Source organism: Silurus aristotelis, assembly GCF_946808225.1.
Source record: "Silurus aristotelis genome assembly, chromosome: 18".
NCBI classification, from domain to species: Eukaryota; Metazoa; Chordata; class Actinopteri; order Siluriformes; family Siluridae; genus Silurus; species Silurus aristotelis.
In genome coordinates, this window is record NC_139591.1 from 24,003,895 (window position 1) to 24,023,894 (window position 20,000).

General features: G+C 47.0%; 3 protein-coding genes across 3 annotated transcripts in view; 1 reads left to right on the forward strand and 2 right to left on the reverse strand.

The window, feature by feature from the left end:
* The window catches only part of adamts6 (ADAM metallopeptidase with thrombospondin type 1 motif, 6), a 65,357-nt gene extending 59,044 nt beyond the window's left edge, over positions 1–6,313 (reverse strand). The window contains exons 1-3 of the mRNA XM_083567478.1: positions 5,094–6,313; positions 501–904; positions 1–115 (exon numbers count right to left, since the gene is read on the reverse strand). The exon at positions 1–115 is cut by the window's left edge and continues 250 nt beyond it. Coding sequence (XP_083423604.1) covers positions 1–115; positions 501–588 — 203 coding nt within the window. The 5' untranslated portion in view covers positions 589–904; positions 5,094–6,313. The remainder of the gene's footprint in view (positions 116–500; positions 905–5,093) is intronic.
* Positions 6,314–7,365: 1,052 nt separating this feature from the next.
* On the forward strand, positions 7,366–12,335 carry ppwd1 (peptidylprolyl isomerase domain and WD repeat containing 1). The gene is made up of 11 exons (XM_083568885.1): positions 7,366–7,594; positions 7,942–8,044; positions 8,259–8,362; positions 8,461–8,581; positions 8,752–9,199; positions 9,312–9,502; positions 9,770–9,959; positions 10,386–10,567; positions 10,639–10,720; positions 11,825–12,007; positions 12,101–12,335. The coding sequence occupies exons 1-11, from the start codon at positions 7,426–7,428 to the stop codon at positions 12,242–12,244; spliced, it is 1,917 nt and encodes a 638-aa protein (XP_083425011.1). The 5' UTR covers positions 7,366–7,425; the 3' UTR covers positions 12,245–12,335.
* Positions 12,336–12,373: 38 nt separating this feature from the next.
* The window catches only part of trim23 (tripartite motif containing 23), a 22,348-nt gene continuing 14,721 nt past the window's right edge, over positions 12,374–20,000 (reverse strand). The window contains exons 4-12 of the mRNA XM_083568886.1: positions 17,645–17,923; positions 17,035–17,217; positions 16,422–16,637; positions 16,097–16,231; positions 14,953–15,082; positions 14,754–14,864; positions 14,549–14,673; positions 13,353–13,938; positions 12,374–12,881 (exon numbers count right to left, since the gene is read on the reverse strand). Of these exons, the coding sequence (XP_083425012.1) occupies positions 13,759–13,938; positions 14,549–14,673; positions 14,754–14,864; positions 14,953–15,082; positions 16,097–16,231; positions 16,422–16,637; positions 17,035–17,217; positions 17,645–17,923 (1,359 nt within the window). The 3' untranslated portion in view covers positions 12,374–12,881; positions 13,353–13,758. The remainder of the gene's footprint in view (positions 12,882–13,352; positions 13,939–14,548; positions 14,674–14,753; positions 14,865–14,952; positions 15,083–16,096; positions 16,232–16,421; positions 16,638–17,034; positions 17,218–17,644; positions 17,924–20,000) is intronic.

A 20,000-nucleotide genomic window follows, 5' to 3' on the forward strand; every position in this document is an offset into this window, starting at 1 on the left:
CGTTTTTTGCGTCCGGGTCGGTGCTGTTTCACAGTGTAACTCATAAACTCGCCCTTATAGTTCAGTCGGACTGGCACCGTGAGCTGGTAGTCGTCCAGGTGTGACAGGAACTCGCCTTCCAATTCAACAGCAGATAGCACAAGGTGAGGGATAACCGTACCATACACAATTACACAATCCCACACGCACACAAAAATACAACACAATCTTACAATTACACAATCACATACTCACAAAATCACACAGATCACAGACTAACACATTCACACAATCACACACAATCAATCAAACAAATACACAAACAAACAATAACACACAATTACACAATAACAATCAAGCAAATCACACAAATAACAAATACAAAATCACACTAAACACAATAACACACAATTACACAAATACACAATAACAAAATTACACAATCACAAAATAACAAAATTATACACAATCACACAAATCATGTTTGATGTGTAGAGCATTAGAAGGAACCTGAGTCTTACCTTGAGAACTGTAAGAAAGACTCTGAGGATCAGCAGCAGCCAAAAGCAGGATCAATATCCAAGTCAGCGTCTTCCACAAAATTTCCATAATTTAGCGAAAGTCTGACATGGGGGAGGGGGTTTGGGGGGAGGGGGAGCTACACCAGGATTAAAACACTTCACTCAGTCCAGCACCGCAACAGATTTGATCTGATGATCATCTCTGATGCTCTCAAACAGCTCTCTTCAGTCCACAGAGACGTCCAGGAAGCTTAACAATCTTTGGAAAGTCGAAGCGCCCAGGTCTGACTCGCATGTCCGTCCGAACGTCTGCCAGCCATGAGTGAGGCCAAATTACTTCAAGTAAGTCCAGAGCAGCAGATCTACAGCAGGAGGTTCTCGTTTGAGTCTGTCCATTTGTCTGCCTGGAAGAGAATCAGAACAGAGAACATGCTTAAGCAAATTTCAGACCGAACAGAGATTTCAGTCAGTGCATCTGCCACGGGGACGTTCCTGCAGTCACTCTGAGCTCATACATGATGAGTGCATGGCCAAACGAAGCTTCCATCTTCCACACTGCTAGAATGGACAATTTCCCGCAACTGACCTTCAAACAACGTAACCTCTGAGGGTCGTTTCATCACAAAATGCACTGGGAAACATCACTCCAATCTGGCAACCCTGGAAGTTTAAAGTCCACTGATGATTTACTTCAACTCTCAACTCATCTACTTTCTCCACACCATGGTTCCTTCCTTCTCTAAAACAATGTCACCTGTATACAGATCTACACCTGCGTTTACATGAGCAAAGTTGCTTGATTCGGGGTTACGCAGTTCTTACTAAATTCCTACTAAGTTCCCAATTGGATTATCAAAATCACCTGTGTGGAGTTCAGGCCTCCAAGGTTGCCAGATTGTTCAGAGTTGTTTAATATAGTCTAGACCAAGGGTGCACACACTTTTTTAGCATGCAAGCTACTTATAAAATGACCGAATCAAAATGATCTACCTACTTTAAAAAATGCAAAAAATAAATGTCTATTTTTTTTATGTCATGCGATCTACACACACTACCTTCGCAATCGACCGGTAGATTGCGGTCGCCGTACTGGGCACCCCCTGTCTAGACAGTTAAAAAATTAAACAAACCAAAAAACCCACTTACCCATGAACTTGTAAAAAACAGCAAGAAACAGAAAGAAAAAGTAAACGGATCGTGTGTAACGGAGAAGAAGACTCTGTCTTTGACAAACTCCGCCCCCACATCCATAACGTAACTTCTAACCAGTATTGGATAACTAAAGTGTGTAATTACGCCTGAGATCTGAACAAAAACAGTGTCGTTTCAGTGTTCAACCCTAACGGAACACTAAAACGCTAATGCTACATGACGTCAAAAACCAGCTGACTCGGTCACCAGACTGCAGACTCACGTTATCTAAGGATTATTTATGTTGGGACACTCAGTTGGAATTTGGTGTCATCAGTCTCAGTCCATGCTAATTATCTGCAGAGTTGACTCAGGAGACTTTAGGAAAATCACCATGCTGAGCTGAACCCTGAGCCTCCTGGACTGGAACTGATGACTCCTAGGCAGGCTGTGGACAGAGGAAAAGTCAAACAACCGTCTTCACCGTGTAGTTAGTGTAAATAACCCCTGATACAGCATGCGTGTGGTGATCAAGGTCACTGATTACAGTCATTTGGATAGTTCTGTTCTGGAAGCAGCGTCTGGAGCTCAGGGGTTATTTACAGACTTCAAATCCAAAGCGTCTCGTCATTATAAAGAACCTCACTGAGTTATTAAGTGTATTAGCAAAGAATTCACCAAACTCAGAGTTTCTCAAACAAAGACAGAAAACCAAAATTTCCTCTTAGTGTTTTCTACACAAAGGTCAAAACCAGCAGAAAACAGAGTTCTGAGGATAAACTCAGATTTAATTGGGCTAAAAACATGAAGACTATGGTTAATGGTGAGCAGCAGGTCAAAAGCGAAGACTTTAGTTTTGCAGGACATCATTAGTCATCACAGCCTCCCGCCCAGCGTCCAGTCCAGTGTGAATCCCAATGTCCAGCCCAGTGTCCTGCCCAGTGTGAATCCCAGTGTCCAGCCCAGCGTCCAGTCTAGTGTGAATCCCAATGTCCAGCCCAGTGTCCTGCCCAGTGTAAATCCCAGTGTGAATCCCAGTGTCCAGCCCAGTGTGAATCCCAATGTCCAGCCCAGTGTCCTGCCCAGTGTGAATGCCAGTGTCCAGCCCAGTGTCCTGCCCAGTGTGAATCCCAATGTCCAGCCCAGTGTCCTGTCCAGTGTGAATCCCAGTGTCCAGCCCAGTGTCCAGCCCAGTGTGAATCCCAGTGTCCTGCCCAGTGTGAATCCCAGTGTCCTGCCCAGTGTGAATCCCAGTGTCCAGCCCAGTGTCCAGCCCAGTGTGAATCCCAGTGTCCAGCCCAGTGTGAATCCCAGCGTTCAGCCCAGTGTCTATCCCAGTGTGAATCCCAGTGTCCAGCTCAGTGTGAATCCCAGTGTCCAGCCCAGTGTGAATCCCAGCGTTCAGCCCAGTGTCCATCCCAGTGTGAATCCCAGCATTCAGCCCAGTGTCCTGCCCAGTGTGAATCCCAATGTCCAGCCCAGTGTCCTGCCCAGTGTGAATGCCAGTGTCCAGCCCAGTGTCCTGCCCAGTGTGAATCCCAATGTCCAGCCCAGTGTCCTGTCCAGTGTGAATCCCAGTGTCCAGCCCAGTGTCCAGCCCAGTGTGAATCCCAGTGTCCTGCCCAGTGTGAATCCCAGTGTCCAGCCCAGTGTCCAGCCCAGTGTGAATCCCAGTGTCCAGCCCAGTGTGAATCCCAGCGTTCAGCCCAGTGTCCATCCCAGTGTGAATCCCAGTGTCCAGCTCAGTGTGAATCCCAGTGTCCAGCCCAGTGTGAATCCCAGCATTCAGCCCAGTGTCCAGCCCAGTGTGAATCCCAGTGTCCTGCCCAGTGTGAATCCCAGTGTCCAGCCCAGTGTGAATCCCAGTGTCCAGCCCAGTGTCCAGCCTAGTGTGAATCCCAGTGTCCAGCCCAGTGTGAATCCCAGCGTTCAGCCCAGTGTCTATCCCAGTGTGAATCCCAGTGTCCAGCTCAGTGTGAATCCCAGTGTCCAGCCCAGTGTGAATCCCAGCATTCAGCCCAGTGTCCAGCCCAGTGTGAATCCCAGTGTCCTGCCCAGTGTGAATCCCAGTGTCCAGCCCAGTGTGAATCCCAGTGTCCAGCCCAGTGTGAATCCCAGTGTCCAGCCCAGCATTTATCCTAGTGTCCCGCCCAGTGTCCATCCCCGCTTCCATTCTAGTGGCTCACTATGAAGCGTGTTCTACATTAATTTATTTCAACGTGTTCCATACAGATTCTGAAAAGCTCATGTCCTTCACTTGGAGGGTTTCCCGGTTTCAGTGACATTTTCATCTTAAATACAACAAATAATCCTCACAGAAAACCTGAAACTACACCAAAAACACAGAGACACATTCATCCCCATCTTCAATTTAATTCTGATAAACAAAAAGTCCTTGGAAGACCTGTGTAGTCTATACCAAATTGGCAACCCAGTCAGTAACTGTCGTCTCTTTTGCGCCCCCTGCTGAGCATGGGGCAGTGGAATTCCTGCCCCACAGGGTCTATACAGCGTGTATATTTGTTACATTTCTTTGTTGATCACAAGGTGCAACATCGATTCTGAGAGAAGCAGAGAACCAGGAAGCACAAAACAAAACAATGATACGAGAATAAAAGGTTTTGATTTAATCTGTGACAAAGCGACATTTTTACTCAGAGGACTCTCCAAATATGGAGTTGTGGAAGAGGACTGTGGTGTAGGTAATGCAGATGATGGAGCTCTGCATCACTGAATGTACAAACAACTCCACAAGGATCATAACCTCAGATCTTCAGGAATCAGACCTGCTGAACCCTGTGAGAGAGAACCCTGTGCTGTAGATGAGGGAGAACCCTGTGAGAGAGAACCCTGTGCTGTAGATGAGGGAGAACCCTGTGAGAGAGAACCCTGTGCCATAGATGAGAACCCATTCTCTACTCACACACACACACACACACACACACACACACACACACACACACACACTCCCCTCTCTGGCTGTTCCTCTCTCTCTCTCTCTCTCTCTCACACACACACACACACACACACACACACACACACACACACACACACACCACACACACACACACACACACTCTCTACTCTTACACACACACACACACACACACTCCTCTCTTTGACTGTTCCTCTCTCTCTCTCACACACACACACACACACACACACACACACCTCTCTCTGTCTCTCTATCAAACACACACACACACACACACACACACACACACTCACTCTACTCTTACACACAAAAACACACAAACACACACACACACACACACACACACACACACTCCTCTCTTTGACTGTTCCTCTCACACACACAAACTCACTCTCTCTCTCTACTCTCACACACACACACACACACACACACACACACACACACACACACACACACACACACACACACACTCCTCTCTCTGTCTCTCTATCAAACACACACACACTCCTGTAAAGTTCCAGCTTCACCTTCTTCATGTTCTCCCACGCTGCTCCTCCTGAAGTGCCCCGGTTCCTCGCGCGCTCCTCTCCTCCTCCGCTACTCCTGTGTCCTGTATGCGGTTGTGGCAGGCTGATGAGGAACACTTGAAGATGTTCCGCTGCAGGAACAAAGAGCTGAGGAGGAATCGGAATTCGGTGCAGGCGCGCGCTCTCCGCACACAGCGAGCTTCAGCTCCATTCAGGATTCAGAAACTCCGAAATAAACTACACACCACGACCACCACAATCTTCACGTGCACACGGTTCACTCTTCTCTCTCCAGCCTTCTGCAGGTCTTCTCTTCTTCTTCTCTTCTTCTTTTTCTTCTCTTCTTCTTCTTCTTCTTCTTCTTCTCGCGTTGCTCCTTTGTTTGTTTGTTTGTTTGTTTGTTTGTCTCGGAGTTTTCACTTTAAGCCCTCGAGTTCACGCGCACACACCGGTTAGAGAGCGCGGCGGCAGCGGCGGCGGAGGAGCGCGAGCGCGAGTGTTCTCCTCTCTGATAGAGCAGCAGGGCCTGAGTCTCCGAACCCTCCGGTCGCGCGCGCGACACCGGCAGCACACGCAGCACCGCAGACTGGGAGGTTCGACATGACGTCATTGCAGATGTGCGCTCCAGTGGCCGAGTTCCCTACCGACTCCTGCTTCTTCTAAACCTCCTCCTTCTCCTCCTTCTCCTTCTTCTCTTCCACCTTCTCCTCCTTCACCACCTTCTCTAACTCCTCCTCTACTTTCTACTACACCTTCCCCACATACATCTCCACCTCATCCTCCACCTTCTCTACCTTCTCCTCCACCCACTCTACCTCCTCTTTTTCTTCTTCTCCTTCGCCACTTGCTTCTACTTCTTCTCCATCTTCTCCTCCCTCACCACCTTCTCCTCCCCTTTCTTCTCCTTCTCCTTCTTCTCTGCTCCCTTCTCCTCCACGTTCACTTCCTCCTCCATCTTCTCCTAAAATTTGACCACCCTCTAGTTCTTCTCTTCCTCCACCTTCTCATCCACCTTTACCAACTCATCCACCACCTTCCCCTCTTTCTCCTCCACCTTCCCCACATACTGCTCCACCTTCTACTCTACCTCCTTCTCCACTTTCTCTTTATTCTCCTCTTTCTCCTCCACCTTTTCCTTTACTGTCTCCTCCACCTCCTCATACTTCTCCTCCACTTTTTACCACCTCACCCTCCACCTTCTCCTCCTTCTCCACCTCCACCTCCTGCTCAGTCAGCTATTCATATATTAAATGTAATTATGCTAATGAGGATTAATGAATATGCAAATGTAACTTTAACTTCAAAAAGTTATTATTATTTTTTAATTAGTCATTTATTATTATTGTTGTTGTTATTATTTAGCTCCTCTTCTGTGACTTTTACACACACACACACACACACACACACACACACACACACACACACACCTTCATCATTCACCTCCACATGCAGAAATATGCCAAAAATCCTTCATTGATTTAAAATCATTTGTAATGAATGTTTAATAATTCAGTAATTCTGAGACTGTAATAACAAGCTGGTTTATTTGTCATGTTACATTTCAGCACAACACTTTTGTAGTATATCGCAGTGATGTTCGAAAGTCGGGGTCAGAGCTCAGGATCAGTCATGATACAGCTCCCCTGCAGCACAGAGGGATAAGGGCCTTGTTCAGGGGCCCCAAGAGTGGCAGCTTGACCATAACAGGGCCTGAATTCCCAGACCTTAACTACTGCTACCACTTCCCTTGTGCTTAATAAAAATACTGTCTTTCACGATCAATTAATCGATTAATTGATGTGTGTTTATAGAATGTAAGTAAATAAACTCGTGTTTAATTCGGAATAATAAAGCGCTCAAAGTGACCGCAAATACTAACTCAATACTCCTTTCTGCTTCAGTAGCGACACCTAGTGTTTAATATTCTACAATGCAGTGCTAGTCAGCAGCGCCACCTACCGGACACCTGGAGTACTATCAGACTCTACTTTCACTCTAATATTTACCAGTTTCTATTTATTGATATCACAACATTATTATTATAAATACAAAATTAAATCGTTCTGGAAAATATTACAAATCTTTTTTACAATTCTGTAAAAAAAAACTTCTACGGCGTCTTGAATCCTGAACGTTTGATTTTTTTTTTGGTGATGATTAATTTAAGAATTTAATGATATTTTAGTCATTTTTAATAGTAAATTGCTTGTCAGTGTATCTGATCTTAAACCCGTGTGAGAGTGGTGTAGTGTTCCTCCGTGCCTGCAGGTGGCGCTGTGAGATACAGACCCACAAACACACAAACTCAGTACAGTGAAGGAACGGTTTGAAAATGGCGTCCGGCGAGGAAAAAGAGAGGGAGAAAGAGAGAGAGGAAGAGAGAGAGCACTCCGAGAATAAACGCAAAATTAAGACAGATGAAGGTGAATGTGAGGAAGAGGAGGATGAAGGCTGGGTCGGACCTCTGCCTGCTGAAGCTGCTCCAATTAAGAAGAGGAAAGGTATAAACACACACACACACACACACACACACACACACACACGCCTGCTTTATTAACCATGTTAGCGCCTCGCCTACTGTTACTCGAGTGAATATCAGCCACACACACACACACACACACACACACACACACACACACACACACACACACACACACACACACACACACACACACACACACTCTCTCTCTCTCTCTCATACACACACTCACTTATACAAACCCTTGAACGTGCTTCGACAGGAAACGTGGATCAGGGATATTTTATTTACTGTGTGTGTGTGTGTGTGTGTGTGTGTGTGTGTGTGTGTGTGTGTGTGTGTGTGTGTGTGTGTGTGTGTGATCCACAGTACTGGAGTATGAGAGAGTGTATCTGGATAATCTGCCCTCTGCTGCCATGTATGAGCGGAGCTACATGCACCGTGACGTCATCACTTACATCACATGCACCAAGTACGCCATCGTCCCTCTGTACAGTGTGTGTGTGTGTGTGTGTGTGTGTGTGTGTGTGTGCGCGTGTGTGTGTGTGCGTGTGTGCAGCTCAGACATGTTTACATCTGCTTTAGAAATAAAAGAATCTGATTGACTTGAAATGATCCACATATCATAAGTTTGGAAGAGTTTTAGAGAAGAATCCAGGTTCCAGTTCCTCCTGTTTCTCTGATAGAACAGATTTCATCATCACGGCGAGTCAGGACGGTCACGTGAAGTTCTGGAAGAAGAAAGAAGACGAAGGAATCGAGTTTGTGAAACATTTCCGGAGCCACCTGAGTGAGTGTCTGCGACCGCGTTCATGCTGCACTCTGTCCCCTCAGTCACGTTCTAACGTGTGTGTGTGTGGGTGTGTGTGTGTGTGTGTGTGTGTGTAGGTGTGATTGAGTGTATTTCAGTCAGTGCTGAAGGAGCACTCCTCTGCACTGTAGGAGATGATCAGGCCATGAAGGTGTTCGACGTGGTGAACTTTGACATGATCAACATGCTGAAGCTGGGGTACGACCTCACCGTGTCTCCATCTCAAAATATCACCATACTGATCAACACACACACACACACACACACAGGGAGGTGGAGGTGCGGTTAATGACTCTCTAGTCTGTAGAGTTACATGTTGATGTAGGAAGTGTTCTGACCCGTGTGTGTGTTCGGTTTCGATGCGTCAGGTACCACCCGGGTCAGTGTGAGTGGATCTATAACCCTGGTGATGCCATTAACACTGTGGCCTGCAGCGAGAAAGCCACAGGGAAGATTCACGTGTATGACGGACGTGGCAGTAACCAGCCGCTGCACACGTTCGAGAAGCTGCACACGTCTCCTCTGTGTCAGATCCGTCTGAACGCGCGCTACCGGGTCGTGGTGTCGGCCGACCGAGCCGGAATGCTGGAGTACTGGACCGGGCTTCCCAGCGACTTCAGGTTCCCCAGGCAGGTGGAGTGGGAGTTTAAAACTGACACGGACCTTTATGAGTTTGCCAAGTGTAAAACCTTTCCTACCAGCCTGGCCTTCTCACACGACGGAAAGAAGATGGCCACCATCGCCGCCGACCGCAAGGTCCGGCTCTTCCGCTTCCTGACGGGGAAACTCATGCGCGTCTTCGACGAGTCGCTAACCGTACGGAAAACCCCTGCACAAGAACACCTTTTACTTTTACTGAAGAGTTTCACCATGTGACTTGATATATTTCTCTGTGTGTGTGTGTGTGTGTGTGTGTGTGCGCACGCAGATGTTTACAGAGCTGCAGCAGATGAGACAGCAGCTACCCGACATGGAGTTTGGCCGCAGGATGGCGGTGGAGAGAGAGCTGGAGAAAGTGGATGGCATTCGGCTGACCAACATCATCTTTGATGAGACGGGACACTTTGTTCTGTATGGAACCATGCTGGGCATCAAGGTCATCAACGTGGAGACCAACCGGTGAGTCATGTGACCAGGGGAGGCGGCCATACGGTAATGCATCGCTACGGAAACGGTGCTTTTTCACTGAAAATGTGCCCCCGTGTGTGTGTGTGTGTATGTGTGTGTATAAAATATATACACGTATAAATATGTATATGTAAAATATATAGTGTGTGTGTGTGTGTGCGTGCGTGCGTGCGCGTGCGTGTGTGTGCGTGCGTGCGTGTGCGTGTGTGTGTGTGCGTGCGTGCGTGTGTGTGTGCGTGTGTGTGTGTGCACGCACAGGTGTGTAAGGATTTTAGGGAAGCAGGAGAACATCCGTGTGGTGCAGCTCAGTCTGTTCCAGGGCATAGCGAATGCTATGAAGGCGGCTCCCACCATCGAGATGAAGGCGTGTGATAACCCCGCCCTCCAGAACACCGACCCCGACCCCACCATCTTCTGCACAGCCTTCAAGAAGAACCGTTTTTACATGGTGAGAACTTTTACTTTTAGTAACCAGCTGGAGCTCTCACTGAGATCAGACCAGTGCACTGAGGGCTTTCATCTCAACCTTCAACCACCTTCACTCTTCCTCTCTCTGAACCCAACCATACACACACACACACACACACATCTGCCTCTTCAGTATTTATTTTCCTCCTCCTAATCCAGTGGTGTCCAATCTTTTCCACAACGAGCAGGTTTTCATTTCAACCAATCACGAGCCACACCTGATCGTTGAAAAGAAAATAATTCGATCTAAGCAGGTAGAACTTGCTGTGGACTTGTTTGGTTGGAATGGAAACCTGCAGCCACACCTGAAAGTGTGTGAGGGTTTCAGGGTGGGTACTGAATTCTGAAGGTTACTGCTGCAGGAGATGATGTACAGTTTGGTGTAATATCACTGATCTGTGTACAGTTCACAAAAAGAGAGCCGGAGGACACCAAGAGTGCTGACTCGGACAGAGACGTCTTCAACGAGAAGCCATCAAAAGAGGAAGTGATGGCTGCCACGCAGGCAGAAGGTCCAAAGAGGGTCTCAGACAGCGCCATCATCCACACCACCATGGGAGACATTCACCTGAAGCTCTACCCTGTGGAGTAGGTGCAGCTCGTGCTTTAACACGCACCACTCAAGTCTTCTCTTTTCACACTAATGCTCTGCTCCTCAGGTGCCCCAAAACTGTGGAGAACTTCTGTGTCCACAGCAGGAACGGCTACTACAACGGACACTTGTTTCATCGTGTCATAAAGGTATTGTAGTTACACCAAACAGTCAGGCAGTGGCGATGGTCTTCACACTGCTCCTCAGTGAAACCTAGATCATGCAAGAAACCTGTAATCAATCAAGTTCAGAATCAAGTGTGGCTCAGACATGAACCCCACACAGATGATCATCTTCTGGCTGCTTAAATCAGGGGTCACCACAGTGAATCATCCTTCTCCCTCTTTTCCTCCCTCCTGGTGGCTCCATCCTCAGCATTCTCTCTCCTCTGTCCAAACCATCTCAATCACACCTCCCTCACCTTGTCTCCAAACCTCTTCTCCCTGCAACTGCACCCCTCCACTGCCCTCCCTCTCATTCACACATGTACTCTGTCTTACTCCTACTGACTTTCATTCCCCTTCTCTCCAGAGTGTACCTCCACCTCTCCAGGCTTATCTTCACCTGCTCCCTACTCTCACCACTAATCACAATATCATCCACAAACATCATATCCATCACTACTGCAAACAGGAAAGGGCTAAGAGCCGATCCTTGATGCAATCCAACCTCCACCTTGAACCAGTCTGTCGTTCCTACTGCACACTTCACTGCTGTCACACTGTCCTCATACATGTCCTGCACCACCCTCACATACTTCTCTTACACACCTGACTTCCTCATACAATACCACAACTCCTCTCTCCACCCTGTCGTACGCTTTCTCTAAATCCACAAACACACAATGCAGCTCCTTCTGACCTTCTCTATACTTCTCCATCAACATCCTCAAAGCAAATAATCTCTTATTCTTAAAGATCGGTACCAGCACACTCCTCCTCCATTCCTCAGGCATCTTTTCATCTTCCAAAATCTTGTCGAACAATCTGGTTAAAAACTCCACTGCATCTCTCCTAAACATCTCCATGCTTCTACTGGTATGTCATCTGGTCCAACCGACTTTCCACTCTTCATCCTCTTAATCACTGCTCTCACTTCCTCCTTACTGATCCAATCCACTTCCTGCTTCACATCTCCACATCATCCACCTGCCCCCACAAAGATTACTCTCATAACGTCTGAGTTCTGGTGTGTGTGATGAAAGCACAGAGATCAGAGTGAGTGTGACTGATCTTCTGGTTTCTCCTCTGCAGGGTTTCATGATCCAGACTGGAGACCCCACAGGAACAGGGATGGGAGGAGAGAGCATCTGGGGAGGAGAGTTTGAGGACGAGTTCCACTTCAGTCTGAGACACGACCGACCGTACACACTCAGCATGGCCAACGCTGGACCAGGAACCAACGGCTCTCAGTTCTTCCTCACGGTGGTGCCTACGGTCAGAGTCCGATCCCTCGCTCTCACCTGTCTAATCCCATCCCTCGCTCTCACCCGTCTAATTATTTGATGGTGTGTGTGTTTCTCCTCACAGCCTTGGTTGGACAACAAGCACACAGTGTTTGGACGAACCACAAAAGGGATGGAGGTGGTGCAGAGGATCTCCAACGTCAAGGTCAACCCAAAGACTGATAAACCATATGAGGACATCAGCATTATCAACATTACCATCAAGTAGAACACACACACACACACACACACACACACACACGGTGTGTGTCTCTGCCCTGGTCCTGATTTTGTATAATAATAAAGATCTTTTTTTTCAAGCTGGATGTATGAAAGTGTTTGATGAACACACGAGATCTTTTCACTGTTCTGGTTTATTGGAGAACATTTACAGATGATGATAAAATAAAATAAAGCCAGTGAAGTTCACGACAGATCCACGTGGACGTGTGCACGTGCTCACACTACAGCTCCGAGTGAAGAATAAAAAACATTTACACATGCGTTTAAATCTGTACACGTTACACAGCAACCAGAGCGAATGGAACTAAAACACCACTGAAACATCTGTACACGTGACACGTGCGGCTTATTTAAACGTTTACCTCGGAATGAAGTGCTAACGGTTGATCGTGGTATATTTATATGCTGCAGCCGGTTGAAGCGGCGGAAAAAGAACTTTACTGCACTCGGAGCGTTTAAAGTTGCAGGAAGGATCAAACGATTCCAATGTTTGTTTCATGTTGAATATGCGTTTGTGTAAAACATTGCAGAAAATAGTAACAGCCTTTAAAGTATAAATAAAGTGTAACGCTGTGTTCTGTAACGGACCCGCAGTAACCCGCCCACCCGCAGTAACGCACCCACTGTAACGCACCCACTGTAACGCACCCGCAGTAACGCACCCGCAGTAACGCACCCGCAGTAACGCACCCGCAGTAACGCACCCGCAGTAACCCGTCGCCCGCAGTAACCCGCCCGCCCGCAGTAACCCGCCCGCCCGCAGTAACGCACCCACTGTAACGCACCCGCTGTAACCCACACGCCCGCAGTAACGCACCCGCAGTAACGCACCCGCAGTAACGCACCCGCAGTAACCCGTCGCCCGCAGTAACCCGCCCGCCCGCAGTAACGCACCCACTGTAACGCACCCGCTGTAACCCACACGCCCGCAGTAACGCACCCACTGTAACGCACCCGCAGTAACCCGCCCGCCCGCAGTAACCCGCCCGCCCGCAGTAACGCACCCGCCCGCAGTAACGCACACTCCCGCAGTAACGCACACTCCCGCAGTAACGCACACTCCCGCAGTAACGCACACTCCCACTGTAATGCACCTGCAGTAACGCACCTGCTGTAACGCAGCAACGTCAAATAACTAATGAAACGAATCCAATCAGAAAGCAGGTTTATGTTCCATATAAAACTGAAGAGGAAATCAGAGCGGTCACATGATCAGCACTTCCTCAGTAAACTCTACAGTCATCATTAGTGTACTGTAGAATAAAAAGAGCTGGTACCTCACACCACCATCCTCTCATCTCCTCTCCAGCGCTCTGAAGTAATGATGAGGATCTGAACACGGGACGATCACTCGGAACCTAAAAAGCTAAGGATCAGTGTAGCGCCGCCTGGTGTTGGGGTTGTTAGTTGCAGTGAGACTGTGTGATGATTAAACACGAGTTTAGCGTGAGATGAAGAGTCCCGTGCTGGCTGGGGGGTGCGGTACCGTCCCCGGGTCCGTTAGGCCACGTCCAGAACCCCTGCGGCCACCAGCTGGCGTGAGAGCCAGTCCAGACCCTCGTGCAGACCAGTACCACTGCGGGCATCGCAGCCCTGAATGTGCCAGCTCCGCCCACAGCACAGCTTATGGAGGCTCAGCAGCTCCGTCATCTCCTCCACCGACACGGCACCGGGGACGTCCTGTACACACACACACACACACACACACTTCAGTTCTATCACTTTTATTTGGTAGAGTGATTTTAAGAATACGCATCATCTCTAAGTAGCTTTACATATAAACCTGTAATAATGCGGGAACCAGTGGTGACGGAAAATCATGATGGTATAAGGAAGAAACCAGACTCAGGAGGGAACCTCATCCTCATCACCGAATGTCCATCATTACAGTTCCATCATGTGTGCAGTGATGTTGATGGTCCTGAGCACATCGTCAAATCCATCCTCGAAGCTCCTGTGTTCTCCGTAATCTCATGGGTGGTTTGTTTCTTGTTGTTTGTCAGCATCAGTGGCTACGTCCATGTTTTAGAATTGCAGTTTTAATGAAATACTCTGCATTGGTTTGGTGTTCATTTGTTTGATTATCTGGCAATTCTGCAGATGTCTGCAATTGTAACGTGTGTTGGAATGAAAAATCAATTTGAGGAGAAATGATCTGGTTATTTGGGAGAAGACCTGGTTAAGGTGCTGAGTTTGGGAGCAGTAGTATTTTTTTTATATATAAATCTGTAGATCTGAGATTCTGAACCTGGACTTTGAGGAATGTAGAGCGGTTCTTCTCGTGTCTCACCTGTTTGTTGGCAAAGATGAGCAGTAGAGCGTCTCTCAGCTCCTTCTCAGTCAGCAGCTTGGCCAGTTCACTGTGAGCCTCCATCAGTCTGTCTCTGTGACAGCTATCAATCACAAACACCACCGCTGTGGAGCAAGACACAGGGAAATGAAGCTGTGTGTGTGTGTGTGTGTGTGTGTGTGTGTGTGTGTGTGTGTATATATACCTTGTGTGTTCAGATAGTAGTGCTTCCACAGTGGTCTGAGTTTGTGTTTCCCTCCAACGTCCCAGATGGTGAACTTGAGATTTTTATACTCCACAGTTTCCACGTTAAAGCCTGAAAAGGAAACAAGTTCCATTAAAGAGGGAACTGGACCTCCAGGTCTGGGTTCTAGCATGAGGTGAGTTCCTCAGTGTGCTTCTACCTATAGTGGGGATGGGCTGCATGAACTCGTCCTGCTTCAGTTTGAAGAGGATGGTGGTTTTTCCTGCTCCGTCCAGCCCCAGTGTCACCACACGGATCTCCATCTTGGGTCCGATGTGGACGCGGTTATCCTGCAACACAGAACAGTTCACTTCAGTCCGGTTCTTCAGGAACGTTCTGCTCTTAAACCAAGACCAGAACCCTGTTCTCTTTACACAGAGACTAACAGAGAATCATCTGAGAGAAAAATGTGAACTATCCATCTTTTCAGTATTCACCCGTAATCTTGTGTTCCTCATATCTCAGTATTTAGAAGAAGAGTTGACTTAACTGTGCAGAGCGACTTACTGTCTTAGTATTTCAGTCTGTGATTCAGTTTGTGATTCACTTCAGTCCAGTCTGTGATTCAGTTTGTGATTCAGTTCATGATTCAGTTCAGTCCAGTCTGTGATTCACTTCAGTCCAGTCTGTGATTCAGTTCGTGATTCAGTTCAGTCCAGTCTGTGATTCAGTGCGTGATTCACTTCAGTCCAGTCTGTGATTCAGTTCGTGATTCACTTCAGTCCAGTCTGTGATTCAGTTCGTGATTCACTCCAGTCCAGTCTGTGATTCAGTTCGTGATTCACTCCAGTCCAGTCTGTGATTCAGTTCGTGATTCACTTCAGTCCAGTCTGTGATTCAGTTTGTGATTCACTTCAGTCCAGTCTGTGATTCAGTTCGTGATTCACTTCAGTCCAGTCTGTGATTCAGTTTGTGATTCAGTGCGTGATTCACTTCAGTCCAGTCTGTGATTCAGTTTGTGATTCAGTGCGTGATTCACTTCAGTCCAGTCTGTGATTCAGTTTGTAATTCAGTGCATGATTCACTTCAGTCCAGTCTGTGATTCAGTTTGTGATTCAGTTCGTGATTCACTTCAGTCCAGTCTGTGATTCAGTCTGTGATTCACTTCAGTCCAGTCTGTGATTCAGTCTGTGATTCACTTCAGTCCAGTCTGTGATTCAGTCTGTGATTCACTTCAGTCCAGTCTGTGATTCAGTCTGTGATTCACTTCAGTCCAGTCTGTGATTCAGTTTGTGATTCACTTCAGTCCAGTCTGTGATTCAGTCTGTGATTCACTTCAGTCCAGTCTGTGATTTAGTCTGTACCTTGGTGAAGGTTACAGGGATGCCTGCATCCAACTGAATGTGGTCAGCCATTTCTGTAAACTGTTGCTGCTGCTTCTGAAGGGTCTCAAGCAACCTGTTGATCTCCTGCTTTGCCAGAACCACCCTGCAGTCATCCTGGAGAAATTCATCATAAATATTCAATATCATCATCAATACACTCACCTATGTTCAGTAAAATATATATATAAAAATCAGTGTGAGTGTTAATAATGAGGACACGGTGGGTCTTCAGCTGCTTTGTGTACGTGGTGTTGAGGAACTGAAGTGTTCATTGTGGTCATCATGGTGGTTAAGCTGGTGGTACCTGCTGCAGAGTCTTTTCACAGTGGAGGCAGGCGGTGGACACCTGGGACAGGAGGATGGACATGTCCTCCTGCTGCTGCCGCAGCCAGATGAGTCTCTCCCTGACGTGAGCATCCACGACGCTGAGTGCCATCTCCTCCTGACGACAGAGCGTCTCGTGGAGGTCCGCGAAGTATGCGCGCACACATGACCGAGCGTTCTCCGCCGTACCGGGAACCTCAGAGGAACACAGTGAGAACGGCTTGCAGTGAGTTCTCTCGCTTATTCCCACTGGGGTTATTACAAAATCTCTATTAAAAAATCTTCTTCTTCCATACATACCTGGAATCTGATTGGCTCCTCAATTTTATTTTAATTGTTTTATTTAAATTATTCTTGAACATGAAAAAAAAGTTACACGGGCTTTCACCTTCAGCATTCTATAAATATGCAAATTAAAAACACCATCAATAACAAGCCCCGCCCCTCTCTCCATGTAAACTGCTCTAAAGTTTTCTCATTCACTATTGCAGTGAAGTGCAGTGGTGGTGGGACTTGAACTCACAACCTTGTGGCCATTACAAGTTATTTTTGTTCAGAAAAGTGCGTGTGTGAGAGAGAGAGAGAACACTTACATGTTCTGTATGAGCCATGCCCACTCCATCTTCTACGTTCTGTTCTCCTCCTTCTATCTGCTGCACAATGCCCACCAGCTTCCTGGAATACTCAGACACTTCCTCAGTGAAGGTGCGGATGCAGTGCGCCATGTCCAGGATGGACGCCCGGATCTGATTGGCTTCAGATTCCAGAACTGCATGCTGGGAAAAAAAGAGAGGGTTTGTTTTTAACTCCACTGACTGGGGAGCAAAATGAAACCCTACTGCCCACCCTACTGCCCACCCTGTGTTACTAATTATTTAAAGTCTGTGCTGTTCAGCTGCTTGAGTATACAACACTGTCTCCCCCTATCTCTCTCTCCACCCGATGTCTCTCCCCCAACCTGTATCTCTCTCCCACCTTGTCTCTCTTTCCGTGTCTTTCCCCCCTCATTTCTCTCTTCCTCCTGTGTCTCCCCCTGTACCTCTTTATCCCACGTCTCTCCCCCCCGTGTCTTTCCCCTCGTGTCCCTCTCTTACCCTGTCTCTTTCTCCTCCCCCTCCCCCCTGTCTCTCTATTCTTCTGTTCCCCAATGTCTCTTGTAAAAAAAAAAAAAAAGGGGTGTTTGGTCTGGATGGTTCTCGGTACCTTGTGTCCCTGGTGCTTGCCGTACTCTTTGCAGACGCAGCACATGAGCGGGCCGGGCTGGCAGCCGTCCTCCAGACATACAAACTCGATGGCATGGACCTGGTGCTGAGAGCACAGCGTCTTCTCGTGAGGTTTATCAGCCAGCGGGACACGGCGGTGTTTGGCCAGCGTGCGTGTGGAGTGTGTGAGCTGAGAACACTCGCCACACAAGTGTGTAGCACACACCGTACAGTACACCGACGCAGTGTGAGACTCGTCCTCATCACACCGTATAATACACTGCAGGACACAACACTCATCATCATCATCATCATCATCATCATCACACCGTATAATACACTGCAGGACACAACACTCTTCATCATCATCATCACACCGTATAATACACTGCAGGACACAACACTCTTCATCATCATCATCACACCGTATAATACACTGCAGGACACAACACTCTTCATCATCATCATCATCACACCGTATAATACACTGCAGGACACAACACTCTTCATCATCATCATCATCACACCGTATAATACACTGCAGGACACAACACTCTTCATCATCATCATCATCACACCGTATAATACACTGCAGGACACAACACTCTTCATCATCATCATCATCACACCGTATAATACACTGCAGGACACAACTCTTCATCATCATCATCATCATCATCACACCGTATAATACACTGCAGGACACAACTCTTCATCATCATCATCATCATCATCACACCGTATAATACACTGCAGGACACAACACTCATCATCATCATCATCATCACACCGTATAATACACTGCAGGACACAACACTCTTCATCATCATCATCATCATCACACCGTATAATACACTGCAGGACACAACACTCTTCATCATCATCATCATCACACCGTATAATACACAGCAGGACACAACACTCTTCATCATCATCATCATCACACCGTATAATACACTGCAGGACACAACACTCTTCATCATCATCATCATCATCATCACACCGTATAATACACTGCAGGACACAACTCTTCATCATCATCATCATCACACCGTATAATACACTGCAGGACACAACACTCTTCATCATCATCATCATCATCACACCGTATAATACACTGCAGGACACAACTCTTCATCATCATCATCATCATCACACCGTATAATACACTGCAGGACACAACACTCTTCATCATCATCACACCGTATAATACACAGCAGGACACAACACTCTTCATCATCATCATCATCACACCGTATAATACACTGCAGGACACAACACTCTTCATCATCACACCGTATAATACACTGCAGGACACAACACTCTTCATCATCATCATCACACCGTATAATACACTGCAGGACACAACACTCTTCATCATCATCATCATCACACCGTATAATACACAGCAGGACACAACACTCTTCATCATCACACCGTATAATACACTGCGGGACACAACACTCTTCATCATCATCATCACACCGTATAATACACTGCAGGACACAACACTCTTCATCATCATCATCATCACACCGTATAATACACTGCAGGACACAACACTCTTCATCATCATCATCATCATCATCACACCGTATAATACACTACAGGACACAACACTTCATCATCATCATCATCACACCGTATAATACACTGCAGGACACAACTCTTCATCATCATCATCATCATCATCGTCACACCGTATAATACACTGCAGGACACAACACTCTTCATCATCATCACCACACTGTATAATACACTGCAGGACACAACACTCTTCATCATCATCATCATCACCACACTGTATAATACACTGCAGGACACAACACTCTTCATCATCATCATCACACCGTATAATACACTGCAGGACACAACACTCTTCATCATCATCATCATCACCACACTGTATAATACACTGCAGGACACAACACTCTTCATCATCATCATCACACCGTATAATACACTGCAGGACACAACACTCTTCATCATCATCATCACACCGTATAATACACTGCAGGACACAACACTTCATCATCATCATCATCATCACACCGTATAATACACTGCAGGACACAACACTCTTCATCATCATCATCATCACCACACTGTATAATACACTGCAGCACACAACACTCTTCATCATCATCATCATCATCATCATCATCACACTGTATAATACACTGCAGGACACAAGACTCTTCATCATCATCATCATCATCATCACACCGTATAATACACTGCAGGACACAACTCTTCATCATCATCATCATCACACCGTATAATACACTGCAGGACACAACACTCTTCATCATCATCATCATCATCACACCGTATAATACACTGCAGGACACAACACT

Bases quoted from the DNA above. Each gene is read 5' to 3' on its own strand.
- ppwd1 (XM_083568885.1), top strand. From the start codon at position 7,426: ATGGCGTCCGGCGAGGAAAAAGAGAGGGAGAAAGAGAGAGAGGAAGAG. The intron at 9,200-9,311 runs GTACGGAAAACC...GTGCGCACGCAG, and splicing joins TCTTCGACGAGTCGCTAACC to ATGTTTACAGAGCTGCAGCA. The intron at 9,503-9,769 runs GTGAGTCATGTG...GTGCACGCACAG, and splicing joins ATCAACGTGGAGACCAACCG to GTGTGTAAGGATTTTAGGGA.